This window comes from Epinephelus lanceolatus, chromosome 16 (genome assembly GCF_041903045.1).
Source record: "Epinephelus lanceolatus isolate andai-2023 chromosome 16, ASM4190304v1, whole genome shotgun sequence".
In the NCBI taxonomy this organism is placed as follows: Eukaryota; Metazoa; Chordata; class Actinopteri; order Perciformes; family Serranidae; genus Epinephelus; species Epinephelus lanceolatus.
In genome coordinates, this window is record NC_135749.1 from 15,510,051 (window position 1) to 15,527,718 (window position 17,668).

General features: G+C 44.0%; 1 protein-coding gene across 2 annotated transcripts; it reads right to left on the minus strand.

The window, feature by feature from the left end:
• Positions 1-10: 10 nt before the first annotated feature.
• jazf1a (JAZF zinc finger 1a) lies at positions 11-15,963 on the minus strand. 2 transcript variants are annotated; one of them, XM_078175444.1, is made up of 5 exons: positions 15,661-15,963; positions 6,458-6,530; positions 5,141-5,346; positions 3,881-4,050; positions 11-2,869 (listed from the first exon to the last, which is right to left on the minus strand). In XM_078175444.1, the coding sequence occupies exons 1-5, from the start codon at positions 15,773-15,775 to the stop codon at positions 2,693-2,695; spliced, it is 741 nt and encodes a 246-aa protein (XP_078031570.1). In that variant the 5' UTR covers positions 15,776-15,963; the 3' UTR covers positions 11-2,692. The 2 variants fall into 2 exon arrangements, with proteins under 2 accessions (XP_078031570.1, XP_033492437.1); XM_033636546.2 differs by having other exon boundaries at positions 5,150-5,346; positions 15,661-15,961.
• Positions 15,964-17,668: the final 1,705 nt, after the last annotated feature.

Here is a 17,668-nt window from a genome sequence, read left to right on the forward strand (position 1 = left end):
GAGTCCACACTACAGAGCTTTTTACTTTATTTTTACTGTTTTTTTTTTCAGTCATTTCCTGTTTACATTTAAGCAGCTTCTCTTTTATATAGAAAGACAGTTTGACATCATTTACAAGTCACTCTGCTCAGAACCTGTTGTCCCCCCATACAAAAAGGAAACATTGGTCTCCACGTTACATACGAAAATATAATTTAAAAGCACTTGACAACAGACACACGTTACAATACATTCACTGTACATGGTATATAGAAACCCCCTCCCTTGTCTCCTCCTTCTGCACACAGCCTCCGCTCCTCCTCTCCCATATGTGTAATACTGCAATTGGCCCCCCGTGTAAAGCTGAAACTATTGCCATGGTGACGGCGGTGTCCGTGAAGCGGGGATGGTTTTACGAGTGTTTGACGGGAGACTCTCAGTCTCCGTCCATCTCGGCCCGTCTCTGCTCTGATCCCAGACACGGAAACTCTTCCCCTGCTCTCAAAGGCAGGAACGAAGTTTTCCTGTCACACACAAACCATTATCTCAGGGTTACTGTCGGGGTAGTAAGTCCACAGACGTACTTTGAAATTGATACCAAAATTTTAGAGATCTTGCTTCACTTATTGGTGCTTCAGAATAGACATAGGGCGTCTTTCAGGCACACATTTGTGCTTATTTGTTAGGTAGCACACGAGTTAAAGGCATTCTAAGTACAGTGCAGGCGCATTGTAATTACTATAATCAGAACAGGGTATTTAAAAGAAATTAGGGGGTGAAATTATTTGTTTAACCCCATAAAACTTTAATAAACAAATACCAAAATTACTATTTAACAAAAAAGGTCTCTTTGCCATGCTGACCCAGTGGTTTCCATGGCAACAGCAGCTTGGAGGGCAGGAGGGTGTGTGCATGTCAGAGGTCACGGTACCCATCAAAAGAACAAAAGAGAAGAAGCTCGTGCTTTGAGCTTCCAGCAGATTTAAAAAACGTTGTGCACGATGAGGGAAACGATGTCGTGAATCGATGTGTGTTGGCACGCTTGGGCGGCTGCGCTGCACCGCTCTTGTTTTTCTTGGAGGCAATGAATGATAAAATCCCAATCAGGGGCAACAAGTCGGCCACCGCTATGACTACATGACGCAACACTTGCCAGTGCCGTCCTGCTCCACAGGAGTCGAACCAGCGGCCTGGCACAGACAGCACAGACAGATCCGAGCACGGTCACACACAGAATACAGTAACACTCTATAGGCTGATGACTTGGATACCGCTGAGAAAACACACTCACTCACACACACACACACGCATACATACACACGTACAATGAACTGGAATGCTCTCGTCTACAACACACACAAATGACAGGCTGTATGGTAATCTCTTTCAAATACAAATCTTTCACACATTCTTCCTCTCGTTACGACACTGAAAGCATGCATGAAAACATTCCGCAGATGTACATCCACTCATCCGCACATTTTGGAGGCGCGATGGAGAAGAGAATCGTTGCCACACATTTGGCGACCCCCCCCCCATCAGGCACATGGTATGGTCAATGTTTGGCAGTGGAGAGCTGTTGGCAACATTATGGAAAAAAACAAAACAACAAAGATCTTGGCAGCTGGAATACAGTATGGGGCTTAACCTGCTTTTGCAGCTAAGTTTCTTGAACACAGCTCTGGCACCGTGAATGAGGAAACACTGGCGATATGAAATACATGGATGGCTTCCTGTGGGGGTGAAATGTGTAAGATATGGATTGTTGGCCTGCGCCGTGTCCCAATAGTTCAGCGCCCCTTCCTGATCAACAGTAATAACATCGCATATGCTTCAGGGTGTGTCAAACAGAAAGGCGTTTTGGCTCCTTATCTCCAGGGTGTGGTGAGAGGAAACTCTCTGAACCCAAAGTCAGCCAGCTGTTTGACCTTCACCTCTGAGGTGACAAAACTGGCCGTCTCAGCAAATAAGGAATGAAAGGAACACTTACTGATACAAAGAAAAAGAAAAACACTGACAAAAATATATAAAATAAAGCTTGAAAATAAAGTGTAACTATTTATGTATATGCTCATGAATACTTTTATATATTTTTATGTACACATACATATCTGTCTATTGTTTATATATCAATATATCTATTTAAAGTATAACTTAGCTCTCGCACCGAAACCCCCAGAAGTTACTGCAAAGGCACAGATCTGAGCTCAGCCAACTCACTGCATCTAACGGAAAGGGAGTGTTGCCGACGTCTGAACTCAGATCAGCACTAATGTCAACTTCATCCCACTCAAGAGACGAGCGGTGACAGGGGCAGGGCTGGGTTGCACTTCCTGTTTCACATCTTCTTTTATGTTTCCACTCTTCTTTCGTAACGTTTGTTTTTGTGTCTTTTCTTTCTGTTTTTTACAGTTAGCACCTTATGTAAATGAAACAAAAGAGAAAAAGTAACGTGATAGCATATACGAATGTGCAAATGTACAACAATAAAAAATACTACAAAGATACACCTTTTCTTTTCAAAAATACAAGTGATATAACATGGATAGAAAAAAAAATAACATTTACGAACAAAAAGATGAAAAAAGAAAACGAAAACAACTTAAAGCACGCACTTGATCCTTTAGTGTGGGGGATGGGTATAAACGGGGCCGGGTGAGGACAGTCAGGATAGGGCTAATGTTTGGGGTAGTGATTGGTGTGAGCACAGGCTCTAGCCTTGAATCTTGCGCAGGATCTCAGTGGAGACGGGTGGGTGGAAGTTGATGGTGTGGTGTCTCAGGCCCTGCGAGGTCTTGTAGCTCTTGCCGCAGCGACACTTGAAGGGTTTCCTCACGCGGATCTGCGTACGGTGGCCATTCTTGGCGTGGTACTTGATGCCGTTCACATTCTTAAGAGACAAGGGAGAGGAGAAACGTCATGAAAGGGGAGAAGGGTTACAAACAAACCTCATGTCTGACCATAAACCTTTCATAATAGTCTGTGGGCATGGGTTCATAGCTTAATGCTAGCTCAGTAGTGCTAGTTGAGCTAGCAGTAGATGCACGCTTCCTTCTGCGGGGTGTAGTTCAGCAGAAAGAAAGAAAATAGTCCCTATATGAAACTGCTCAACAAGATCTGTGGATTATCTTGAGTAACCAGGTCATGATTTCTGGAAAGAGTCATTGCTGTTGAGTTCTTTAAATGTATTTTTTTGGCATTTGAGCACCACAAGCTGAGTGCCATCTTGTTTCATCATATTCGAGAGAAGGCAGACATCTCTACGGCCAATATCTCGGACAGTCAACAACCCACGCCAAAACAATCTAAACTGATTTACTGCACTACAGGTAAGAGAAAAAATATGTCCCTTTTATACAGTTTAGGATCCCAAGCCTGACAGAAATTTGTTAATTTGTTCATTTATTAGCCACTTCCTAAATTAAATCAAACCGGTGGCAGTTGCTATTCACTTTACCTTCACTTCACTTTATATCAGAGCTAAACAATGTCAGACCTGGACCAAAACCTGGTCACACTCTGGGTGAAAAAGTCCAGTTGAAAAACACTGTTCAGATCAACAGCTTGTGTAACTTTATGTTGCGTCACTGTTTTGGTCTAAAAAGGGTATAAGAGACTAATGTTCCCAGACTGACAATGATTAAACAACCAGGAACGACAAGCTGAATGAGGTGCTTGTAAAATCCAACCAAAACAAATATACCATGATATATTTATTACTGCTTCCAATCACGGCATTCTGGATTCATTATGTGTGTTTTTTTTCCTCCTTCAAATATTATGTCCAGACATGTGATACTCAGACAAAAGCTCCAGTGTGGACTTAATCAGACAGTGCTAAACCTCGTGTCCTATGCTGTGTCGCTGGCGCTGCCTTCTCGGTCCTCTGGTATGGCCTTACCTTATATCTCTTCTTACAGCCGGGGACGGGGCAGGCGAACGGTTTCTCCTCTCCCCCGTTCATGCACATGGAGCTGAGGATCGACTCGGAACTAATTGCGCTTTCTGTGGTCCACGACTCATCGCTGTCCGACTCCTCGTAGTCTACCTCCTCCTCATCATACTCACTGCCTGGAGGCACAATGGAGACAAGCGGAACAAAAAAATAGCTAGTCATCCCTCATGAATTATGGACGGGGACATGCCCAAAAATACATCATGCCTTGGGAATTTAGCAAACAGAGATGATATGTGGCTTTTATTAATACTTCCCTCTATATTCTGCTGTGATTGTGATCTATCAGCAGCCCACATGCCACTGAGAGCACAGTTTAGACAAAACAGGAGTGGTGTGCATGTGCATGTGCGCAGGCTTCTGTGTATGCCTGTGAGTCAAAACGCAGGGGTTGGCACTGAAAAGGGGATCATTAAGTGGGAGTGATCAGGCTGGAAAAAGTGCTTTGCTAAGTGCAGAACATTTTCCACTCACACACACACACACACACACACACACACTAAGGCCCACTGACCCCCCACCATCTCACAGGAAATGCTGCACCTCAGCATGAGGAAATGGATGGCACCCTGGCACATGTCGAAAGAAAGTGTGTGTGTGTGTGTGTGTGTGTGTGTAGCCGTGCCGGTGTATAAGCCCAGACCTAACACTACGTTTGGAACCATTTGGGCTGGAATTGGACATCTGCTTCTGGGCTGTGCAACACACGGCCCCATGCGAACACACAGCGTGACAGCTGCTATGTAATTAGCAGAGTGTTGACTGGTCTGCTCACTGCAGGAGCCACCAAACAACACACACACACATACATTACATAGTGCTCGGGGTTTTAGCCTCTTCCCATTTCCGCTCTGGACGCAGATTTTCTTTATGATTAAAAAGTGTCCACGTATCCAATTTATTGCATTTTTATGTAGTGAATCATTTGTGGTTCCCACATACAATTTGAATTACTAAATAAAAGCTGAGCTGGCTCGTGCTTTCTTGGCGGATATTTTGAGGTTATGTTTTGAATTTTTTTCTGCAGTCGTCAGGTATGAAATAAGTTGCATTCCATTATGTTAAAAATGTCACCGTAACTGTAAGCTTTTTCTGTTGCTGCCGGTTGCATTACTTTGCATTAGTCACTTTCAACACCTGCACTCACTCCACAAGTACAAGCAATCCATCTGTCTTTCTCAAACATATATTTCAACACACACACACCTGTCGTACCTGTCGGTGTGCTGCTGCGAAAGGAGGAAGAGGGAGTGATGGGGGGCGTGACGGGAGGCGTCAGGTTACCGCTGGTGTGGCGAGGAGGCGTGGCTGTGCTGTTCCTGGACACTCCGCCAGTGATGGACAGGGACAGTTTGGGTGTGGCCTTCTTCTTCATGGTCTCCTGCTCCCGGCGCGCCGCATCTGTCATGAACCTGATGGCACAAATAGGGAGGGTGGTCATCAGTGAGTTCCACTGCTACACCGGGGAGTCAGGACAGTCTGGGATCAGGGAACCCCGGCGCGAAATCAAATCAAATGCAGGTATGGTCTGACTGGAGGCATTTTGATGCTACTTGCTACTGGGTTATTTCAGTCAATACCATAAAAGCATAGTACTGATACCCAGCCCTGACTGCAAGTGCGATCAGGGAAAACTGAACCAGGAAGGCCGTCTTAAAGCTGTGATGGATGTTTACAACAGACAGCTGGAACTCTTCTGGTGTTTCCGCCCCCCCCCCTAACTCCTTTTTAGCGATGTTGCTAAGGTCCCAGATCATTACTGAAAGGAACGTTGTCAAAACTACAAAAATAAGACCCTGGTTCAGTTGTGATTAACTGAAAGTATACTTAAATAAACCCTATGTACTGTAGTATTCTGTATGTTCTTCTTCTGCTTTCTAATGTTCTACAGTGTTATTTGTTGCTATAATGAAGGGCATTTAAGGTTTCACCTCATCTGATTATGGCTATTCTCTGCCCTGGTGCTATGAGAGGGAAGTGTGAGGTTAGCAAAGACATAATTGAGCTGCTGAATGTGCTGTGTCTTTGAATACACACGGTCATCAAAACACTGTACAGGAAATATGAGTGACATTTACAACCTCGCCACTTGAGCAATTACCACAGAAAACAAACCTAACTCTCTCTCTGTGTTTTACTGTTATCTTTCTAAACGTTGCGTTTTGGAGTGATTTAACAGGGCATTAAGTGGGACGTGACACATCGGTTCACCACACAACAAACACAGACATACATGCAGTAATCCTGATAGGCTGCCTCTGGTTGTGCCGTTTGCAGCACAGGGAGACAGGAGTGATTGTCTTGTGTGGTTTTTCTCTGCTGGTCTGTGGATGAGTCACTGCTGTGTCTATGGGAAGACATCAGTCATTTGAGCTGCTCTCCGCAAGCCACATGTGCGCACGCTCTCTCTCACACACATACAAACACACACACACACACACAGAATCACAGACTTTCATTGTTGGAGCAATGCTGCCCTCTATAGACGGACACCTTTGCTTGTGTGTGTAAACACATATGTACCTGTTGATGTAGCTGAGGGCCAGATAAGTGGGCTGCTGTTGCTCCTGCTTCTCCAGGACCCGCGGATCTGTGTCTGTGAGGGAGAAAAAGAGAGGGAGACATTCAGATTAATCACCGCTCTCTGTGCAGGGAAAAAGCTGCATGAATACTCTTAGTATGTAGCTGACTCATACATCTATTCTTCCTGCCAGACTGTCTGATATATTACCATTTCTCACACTGCGTTCTCTGTATTAGCCCATGATATGTGAAAGCCTGATACATTTCGAATACTTTCATAAGTGGCACATTATTACGCCAACGCCGGGCAGTCTGTAATTTACTACAAATGTCTTTCCCAAAGTGACTAAAGGCTGATTAATCGTGGCTGAGTCTGAATGTGGCAAAGAAGAAATTTGTCTGTGAGTGAAAGAGCGACTCGGTGGCTGTGATGAATGTACACAGTGTATTACTTGAAACACACACACACACACGCTGCTTTTTCCAGTTGACTTACTAGGTCAGTAACACTACAGTAGGCAACTTCCACTGCCTGAGGGAAGCTGTGTTAACTTCAAAGCCCCACCTCCCACCCCCTGGAAAACAGGAGCAAGTGTGCATGAAAACACTGCGGGTGGGTGCATCTGTGAAGTACCAGTGCCATCAAGTGTTCAACAGGGGAACATTCAGAGGGATCCACAGTTACAAAAACTAAGCCATGGCGTGCACGGCTATGTTTGTCTGAGTGTGTGTGTGCATGTAGGCATAATTACAGCTTTATATGTAATGGTTAGCAGATGTATTGCAAATAAGATCCAAGAACTTGATCATCTCTGTGCAACAATTAACAACACACAGTGGACGCTCCCTCCAACTAATCCCATGTGTGTGTGCGTTTGCGTGTTGGCCCTCTTAGCCCTTTTAGTTTTCAGGCTTTCACACCTCATAATTAAAAAAGAATGCAGACTTCCCACAGTGCAGGAGAACACCAAGGAGACCAGCAAACACGAAAACAGCCTAGAAAAAATTGCACACTGCTGCTGCTGCTGCTGCTGCTGCTGCTGCAGCGTAGACCTGAGTCTTATACGTGTGAGTATATGTAAAAACACTCAGGAGGTTGGGTGAGGAAAAAAGATAGCAAGAGCATGCATCCATAAACACACACACAGGCTCACACACAAACACATCTGAGGTGGTCCACAGAGGTGGTCTTTGACAGTCTTTTATAGCTGAGCCTTAATAATCCTACCTGCTGCTCAGATGGAGAGACCAGAGCTCTCCGCGCATGCACAAGCACGCACACACACAAGCATACGCACAAATACTCACAGACCAACACGCCTCAACCTATCATCACTGACGAGGCTGGATCAAAAACATGACAATGAGCACCCATTAGCCCAGTAGCTTGCCCAATTTGTTTTCCGTCATTATACAGTACATTGATATCATGTGATGATGTTAAAAGGTTGACGCACTCTGAGAATATCTGAAGACAAGAAATATTTTTTAAAGGAGTACTTTACCGACAAAATGATCATTTGCACATCAATTACTTTCGTGCATGCCTCCGGTGAACCAAGAACCCAAAAAAACTGGGAAAATTCTTGATGAGTTTAAGTAATGGGGGCCGGCTTTATCAACAGCAGAACTATATCAAGACATCTGTTTACAAACTCTCAAACAACCCATACAGTATAACTGAAGTCTCAGTTACCCAGTCGTAGGCTCAGCATTTTCCAAACACGTTTGCCCTAAAACCTTACTATTTAAAACTGTACGTAAGTGAAATTTATCTATGCCCTCTTCAAAGCCAGACTCCATTCACAAAAACAGTTATTTTACCTGCTTGAAAATGGGAGTTGCTTGTCTACCTGTGCCCCGATCGGTTAGTTTGCTCATAATACTGTGTGATTTTGGTGAATCCGAACTAAACCTTTAAAACACCAGTCACACCATAAAACAAACTAACCAACTGATCAAGGCAGTGGTAGACCAGCAGCTCCTGTGTTCAGCGAGGTAAAAGTACTGTTTTTGTCAATGGAGTCTTGGGCCCAATCCCATTTCTACCCCTTAAATCCTCCACTTGGTATTGAGTGCCCTCGTTTGCGAGATAACCCTTGATGAGGGAAGTGAGAAATATTAGGGTAGAGATCTTTCCCTAAGAAATGAGACACCACTTCATGCAAATCGGCGTGGCCGACGTGCAGGCACACGTTATGCGTAGTAGCGACACAAGATACCGGTAGTCTGTCAGGTTTGAAAATGTCGGCTCCAGCACTTGTGATGTGGCGTGTGCTATGTTTATTCTTCTCTGTCTGATGAATCAATGGAGATGAAATGCTGAAAACAGGAGGCACCTATGTCATCTTCTAGTTCTAATCAATTTTGAGAGTTGCTGATGAGTTTACGCTAGTCCAACCATTTGTTGTTTGTATAGCCTACATTCCGATCATACAGTAACTAGTTGTTTTCCAAAACTTGACGAAGTTGCTGACTTCGCAAGGTGTTCTGGGAAATTTCATCTTCCACTTCGTTGAAAGTGTGGGTCGGGGCTCCCTTGGAATCTAGGGAGGGTTTTAAGTGTTGGAAACCACTTCCACTACCTCAGTTCTGTTTTGGGACACCACTAGCCTAAACGTGAATGCGTACAACCAAGTGCAAGTGGGTATTTCTAGGAGAAGTGTGGGTATTGGGACAGGCCCTTGCTTTTCAGCTCAGTTCCTTCTTGGAAAGGGCTGTCTTGTTGGCAAGTACATAGCATATGACTGGAAAAATGAGACTTGGATTATTCTGCACGAGTTGTGTAAGAGTTTGTAAACACATGTTTTGATATAGTTTTGCTGTTGTTAAACACGTCTCTGCATGACTTCAATTAATCAGGAATTTTCAGTGTTTTTGGATCCATCCCTCAACAAGGAGACATGTGAAAAAATCAAGTCTTCTGTACAAATTTACCATAATACAAAGTGAGTAACCGATAAACAAATGGTCATTTGAGATCATTTACAATCACGTAAGTCATCATATGTCAGAAGCGGGAGCTGCTTAATGCCTCGCATTTTCCCACCCTAACAATATTCGTCATAAAGCCATTGACAATAAATGTTCTGTAGATTGAATAATTGATTAATAAAATAATTTTTAAGCATTCTAATCAACAATCTGAAATGAAGAACCACTAGTAGAACTTCTACATGGTAGGATATATCTAAAGCAATGAACATTGTAACAGTGTCAGGCAGCTAAATGCCAAAAGAACAAGTAACAGAAAGAGAAACTCCAGAGTTAATAATTAGGGATGTACAAGGACCTTTTTTTTTGCTTTAAGATGAGGTAAGTGTGTGCATGTGTGTGTAGAGAAGGGGGAGGGGGGCAGGGCGTTGGTGGAAATGGAATAAGCCAGGTGCAGAGAGAGAGAGAGAGCTGCAGTAAATGTTCACCAGCTTTATGACTTCCGCTCACCTAGCAGGACAGGAAGCTAACACATTGCTGATCCTGCCGCTGGAGCAGGAGACCTGCACATGCATACATACACACACACACTCACATTTAGACACAGACATGCATTACGCCACAACAATATCAATTTTCACTGATTTAATTCACACGTTCTACATTTAACCTCCTGTTGCAATGCCAGCAGCCTGCCCTGTGTGTTTTCCATCAATATGTGTGTGTGTGTGTTTCAGTGCATGAGTGCTGCGCGTCCAAGACATTTCAGAGTCTCAAGGGTCTATAAATATCCCCCTAATTAGCATTCCTGTCATTAAAAGCAGCAACCAATCAACTGCTGCTCCGCTCATTTCAACAGTGACATCCATCTCCCACCAGCAGTACACTGCTGCCCCCTGTTGAATACACAATGTGTGCATGTGTCCACATGTATGTGCACATGTGCATAGGTCTGTGTGTGCATGTGTGTATGTGTTGAAACCAGGCCAAGAATGCATGGCTTGTTTTGCAGACTGCTAATTAAGCCACAGAGAGCGTTTTAACGTGTTTCTAGAGCAGCAGGCAACCGGATGGAGAGAGAGGAGAGGAGGAGGAGGAGCAGGGGGGATATGGGTGGGGGAAAAGGCAAACTTCTCTGTAATTACACTTCCCAGTGCTTGGTGGGGTGCTCGGGCCCTGCGACTTCCGAAAGGCAATCTGTGTGAGCGTGTGTACGTGTATGTATGTGTAGCGTGAAAAGAGAGGGCCTGCAGTCTCCAGTTTGGGACGTCGATGCACTAATTGCTCCGCTACACCCTGACAGGTCATTTAGGAAGTATGGTGAACACACACTCTCTCACACGGACAAGCACACGCCCCTTCCCGTCTCACACCTCCGAAAGTGGGATGGCAAGCAATCTGGCAACCGGGGCTGGGCTATGACGTTTAAGTTTTATCTGCAATAAAGTATTTTCTGATACTGATTCATATAACACTCTGGGAGATGTATGAAAAATCACACATAAATAGAGCAGCATGAATTTGTGTCTTAATCAGTTAGTCGACAAATAACATATGACCTAATATTGTGATTATTAATAAACAATTTTGAGTTATTTTTCAAGCACAGGCTGAAGATTTCAAAGTTTCAGCTCCTCAGTTGTGAGGATTTGCTGCTCTTCTCTGTTCACCATCACTGTAAATTGAATATTTTGAGGTTTTGGACTGTTGGTCAGACAAAACAAGACATTTAATGGATGGTTTTAGTAACCTGTGACATTTGGACCAAATAAATAATCAATTAATCAAATAATCATCAGATCAATAATTATTATTAGTTGTAGCTAGGGCTCGGTATCTGTACTCTACCTTTCAGGTATCAACCGATAACCCTGTGCCGAGTTATATCGAACCTTCTCCAGTCAAACAACACCTGAATTCGATCCTTTATGTACTCAGATCTGGAAGTTGTCGTCGAGGTTTGCTCACAGCCAATCACTGCAAGCATTCTTGAATTTGACGCAATGAGTGATTGACCCACTACTGCAGCAGCTACAGCCCATACAGTCTGTGGTGTGGTGAAGTCAAGCGCCATGTATTTGACAGAGGTGGCAGCTCAGCGTGCCGAGATCATTTCGAGATCATAATTTTCTGGGGTCTGTACCAAACAAGCATGTTCCCTTACGTCTGGAATATTATGTTTAGGCCGGAGCATCTCTGTGGCAATTATGATGAGATGTTGTGACACATTTTACCTTTGTCAAAAAAATGCAGCTCCTGCAATCTGGATATTGAGTTGGCCATATTGCAGGCTCAATAATATTTTGATTAACTGTGCAGCCCTCATTATTATGTTTCTCGATTAATCGTTTTGTCTATGAAATATTAGAAAACAGTGAAAAATGCCAATCACAGTAACCCAAACCCAAAGATGCCGGCTTCAAATGCCTTGTTTTTGTCTGACCGACCACCCAAAACTCAAAGATATTCAATTTAGCATCATGTACGACAAAGAATAGCAGCAAATCTTCACGTCTGAGAACCTGGAGCCAGTGAGCATTCACAGTTCTCCTTAAATAACAATCTAGACAATCAAACAATTATGAAAACTGTTGCTGGTCAATTTTCCGTCAGTCAACTCATCTATTAATTGAGCAATCATTATGGCTTTGAAGCTCATATCTCCACAAAATGATTACACTTTAACATTAATTATCGCTCAGACCTACTGGCAACATCAAAGGAACTAATGCAAAGACACATTCTAGTAATTCACATAATACCTCCTTAGATATGTAATTATACCTTAAAGAAACCCAGCTGTGAAGGGGTTTTCCTACCTGGTAATGACAGAGAGATAAAAACTGCCTCACCACATTGTGTTTGTATTTGCCTCATGTTTGAGCCAAGGCAGATAAAGGAATACAGCCAAACTTGGCCGGTGGGCTGAGTGATTATGTAATTAAAAGTTACTTTAGGTTAATTATCTGCATGCTTCAGCAGAGACTACAATGCTGACCTGACTCCTCTTGTCTAGTCACACCTTAGGCTTTGATTCCAGCTATTAAACCCAATCCAAATGCAAAACAAAAAAATCCAAGTGAATTCTGTCTGACGCTAGGCCTTTCCCTGTGCTCGCCCCCACACATTTCCTCTCTTAACCTCCTCTTTCAATCTCTTCCCCACTTTTAATCTCTCCCTATCTGCCTCCCGCTCCCTCCCCCCCAGCTCCTCTTTTGTTGAGGTAAGAGGCAGGTATGTGCTTGTGCAGGTGGGAACACGGCGCAGTGCAGGCAGATGAACCTGACATCATTACATTCCTCAGACCTTACTTAGAGTCACCGCACAAAGACCTCGACAACAACCAAACACCACACTAAACACAGCTCACCTTACCCATTTCCTCTTGTATTGAGTTGTAATCTAAACAGTGCAGGTATGTTATTGGAAGGCTGCTACCCTTTCTTCTAGGATGAGGTCAGCGCCGAAGACCCGCACATTACCTCACTTTCTCACGGAAAGGATCGCGACAGGCTCATCTGGTTTGGATGCTGCCAGCTATAATTGTGTGGTGTGTCAGAGGAGGCAGGAGTCCAAATAAGATACAGGGGTGAAAACCAAAGGTAGAACAAAAAATGTAACTTTTTTTTGGCAGTAGCACATAGCATGTCCTGCCACGAGAGGGCAGTACAGTCTACACTAATGATTAAGTGTCTCCAGCAGAGGCCTACACTGATTTCTGCTCCCTGACCTGAGACCTACTGACTCACTTTTACAGCTATTTATGTCTGATAGCACAATCCTGCTGTCACCTTTGGATTACCAGATTTATGGCTGGCACCTGCCTTGTCAAAATCTGCTCGCACACAGCAGGATACACCGCAATCGAGGCAATCTGTTATCTGCAAAGCCAATCTGCAAACAGCTTAACTGGCGTCTGGAGTGAAGTAGCTGGGAAGATCAAATTAGCTTATCTTTTTATCGATTGCTGATCACACACTGCTGCAGCACCATATCAAAATTAAACGGGGAGTCAAAGCCAAATGCTACTACCCCCTCTTCCTCTCCCACACTCTCACCTCAATCCCTTCCATCTGTCACGCTTATCCCCGTGGTAACTGATCTGCGAGCAGTATTGATTAGGCTGTGTGTGATCGTGACGCTGCTGATGGCTAAACTCGGTATAAAGCGAGCAGAGGGGGAACTCATTAATCCAAGTGATCTGACTGGTAAACCGCCATTCTGCTCAGCTGTAACGTTGGGGTCAAAGGTCAAGCTAAGAGCCAGATGGGGCGTATATATATCAGTGTGGGGTTTAGCCTGTGTGACTGAAAAGATCAAATCTGTTCTTTAATTTGTTTACTGTTTTGTTTGGGGTATAAAAACAATCATGTGGCCATTCATGGTGTTAATTTATTTCCCACCTCTTTGGTTAATTTACAAGTGATCCACGGAGCATATGGTCGGATGAAGAGTGGTCCAAAAACAACCACCTACACCGCTCCACTTTCTCCTCACACACAAACACAGTCACACAAAACTTGACCCCTTTTTTTTTTTTTTAAAAAAAAAAGCATCATCACATCCATCCTGACCCACGTGCAATGTGACATCACACATCGGGTGTCCTCATCACAACTGGCTGCTCGGGAGCGCTCTTTGTTAGTGAGACAGCAGGTGTGCAATAACTCAGCCAATATACTGCCCCCAACCCCTTTGGAGACAGCCAGTTGCCATGGAGACTGGCTCAATGAAGCATCCATTCTACCCCCTCACCCCACCGCATCACCCGCCTCAAACCGCCTCCTGAGGATGGATACACGCCACAAATAATGATTAGCCCACATCAACTTTGTCACAGACTATTGGGTTTTTCAGCGGTTAACAACTCCCTGGATTTTTTTCTGTAGTGTAATAGGTTAATCTACCAGACCATTTTGTGTTTAGACAGACGCACACGTTCGAACTGGGCTTCAAGAAGTGTTAAATATTTAAGAAGCATTATTGCACTGTACTACATTTGAATGCTTTTCACTGATAGATAAGCTCAATAGCAAAGGAGCGCCCAATACTCAAAAACGAAATGCTTATTATTAAGGAAATGCTTATAATATTTACTTATATTTCTATACAGCACTTGCACCTAAGAGAGGTGCAGCTATTAGTTAACAATGCACTTAAAATATAATATCTGTTTGTTTTTCTCTAGAGGCCACATTTGTCAAGTGCATTGATGGTGAAATATGTAAGTTGATAAAGCCATCATAGACAAATACTGCCTTTTCTCACTGGGAGGTGGGGGCAAATATAAAATGAGGGATTTGGGGGTCATTCACACACAAAACTTAAGCATAAAACACATAATTTCCTGATTTCTGGTGGGTTTTTATGCACCAATTTGTGCCTTTTCTGCATCAATTTATGGTGTAAAGGTCTTAAATTTTGCTACTTACATGTTTGCAATGGGGGGAACAAATGCACATGCACCCCCCCTGTATCTACACCTATGTTTTTACAAAAGCACCACCTATGTTTTTATTACCTTGCAATAAGTTAGATAACTTGCATTAACTTCATGCTACTCCAAATTGTGGTTTTCACATGATAACCATCTGTCTAATCACAACCACTGCAAGTCTAAACACGCCAGGTGATAGTCATCAAAGGGTTTACCGTCAGGTGAAAAATCAAATAAGCGGTGCAACAAGTTGAAGCTTGTGCATGTGGAAGGAAAATCTAACAATTTCATTGCATGTCTGCCACAACTTGGTGGAGACGGTGTGAATGGTAATGACGTGACACCTACATTATCGGGAGGGATTGCAAAAGGTGATGCGTGGAGACACCTGGGGTGACAAAAGCGACAGACAGCTCCACACACATGCGGTGTGAGAGGACAGATAAGTCCGGCTGCACCGCATCAGGCCTGGAGAGGTAAACACAGCGACTCCTGAGCGGTGTTAGCTGTGAAACCGCTGCCTGGTCGGAATGCTACACCTATGAGACCTACGCGGCCCTCGGAGTCGAGTTACCGCTGCAAAAGGTGACTATCACGGCTAATGAAAGATACAGCCAGCGGGTCCCTTATGTCACAGAGGGGAAGTGTTTCTCAGAGGATTTAAAGTCCCGTGTTGCTGAATAACTCGCACTCCGACGAACCTCGACGGAGCGCGAGCAGCGGGAATAGCGGAATGCAAAGCCGAGCCTATTTGCGCTCAGCTAACTAGCTAGGATGCTAGCTAACAGCAGCTAGCTGCCTAGCTCCGTCTCCCCCCTCTGGCCCGACTCACCAATGTGATTATCCTCGATGTGGACGATGAGCTCGGCGAGAGACTCGAACTGGAGACCGCAGCCCCCGAACCTGCAGGAATTGGAGAAGAAAGAAGCGGCGGCGATGCCCGTCATGTTTGCGGCGCTGGTGCATTCACCGGGTGGATGTGGGGAGGGGGTCCGGGAGCCGGGGAGGTGAACGAGGAGGCAGAGTTGTCGGGTTCGGGGTGGGAGCGCCGCAGAGCGCGGAGCAGACACCGGGCGGCCAGACAGGACAGCGGCGTACGCAACTGGGAGGCAGGCGGGACGGTGGGGGTGGGGGTGGAGATGGAGGGGAGGAGGAGGAGGAGGGCTGGCTGGTGGGCTGTCTACGTCACCACCTGCCTACCTGTTGGGATCTGTGCCCCCAAAGCCCTGACTGTGACTTTGTGGCTGATGACATCAAACAAACGGAAATAAATCAAATCTGTCAAATCTGCGCACATTTGCATAGACGTCACACACATCTAACACATCTGCATGTGCGCAGGCCTTTGTTATAAACATATGTGATTTATCAGCTGTTTTCTTGCACAGATTTATCTAACAGAGCTGGGGCACATCACCATAAACAACAACTACAGTGGTATTAAAACAGACATAAAATAAAACAAGTTAAAAGAAGTGTATAAATAGAAATTAAAAATCAAATTAGAAATAAATAAATATTGCAAAAACAGTCCACAGTCCAGTCCAGTTGTGGCTAATGTGACTGTGTGTGACTGGATTCAGCAGGTGGGACGAAGGATCTCCTGAAACGCTCCGTTCTGCAATAACACCCTGTGCTATTATATGTTATATCCCACATCTATGTCATACCATTTGCAGAACAGTCTGATTTTTGTCTCGTCTGGCCACATTATGTTCTCCTAGGCTTCTCCAAATGTTGTGCAGCACACTTAAAACAAGCTTTTGGGAAACAAAATGATGTGCCATGTTTGGAGGAGATATGGCTCTGCATGTGGTCCTAAAAATACCATACCTGCAGTGTAGTTTGGGGGTGGAAGCATCATGGTACAGGGCTGTTTCTCTTCTCGTGTTACCAGCAGAATCCAAATTATCAAAGGCAAGATGAATGGAGCCATGCACCAGGAATGTCTTAGGAAGAATTGAGGATGAGATGCAGGTGGAATCTTCCAGCAGGATAACTGTCCACACCACGTTGCGAAGGAGACTGTCGACTGGTTCCAGAGGATGAACATGAATTTAAATGGCCCAATCAGTCACCAGACGTAGAAATAATAGAACATGTGCTGACAAAGCTGAAGATGAAGGTTCACTAGCATCTTCTAGATTTAAAGACTGTCACAGGAAAGGACCAAAATCCCATCTGAACGCTGGGAGAGAGCATCTTAAATGCTGGTGTTGCAAACAAAAGCTTCTCCACAAAGTGTTAAATACATTTCAGTTGGTGTGTTCAACTCTTTTTCCCTGTGCTATTCCACTTTATTGCACTCGTGCTATATCATGGGCAGCTGGACTCGCTTGGACTTTCTAGAAGACGTTTCACCTCTCATCCACGAGGTATCTTCAGTTATGAACTCATAATAAGAACTGAAGAAGCCTCTTGGATGAGAAGTGAAATGTCTTCTAGAAACTCAAGCGAGTCCAGTTGCCTACGATTTAACACTTAAGATCACCACAACCTGGATGACTGAGAATCTTCACTGACACACTTTATTGCACATAACTTTTTTATGGATTGTAATGTCATGATTTCTTATCCGTATATTTTTATTGAGTTGATATCAGTGTCTGGTGTAAATTCCATGTAAATAGCTGCATTGGAAATATGTTTAATGAAACAAATGTTGATTATTTTCCCCACATATCAGTGGATTTTTATTTGATGGAAATTGTGCAGATATTGATTACCTAAAGCAGGTTATATATAATGTATATTTGTGTTACACTGTAGGTTGTTTAACATATTGGTATGTTGCATTCTACAATGCAACAGCCTGTAATAACATCAGGGTTTGCCAATTA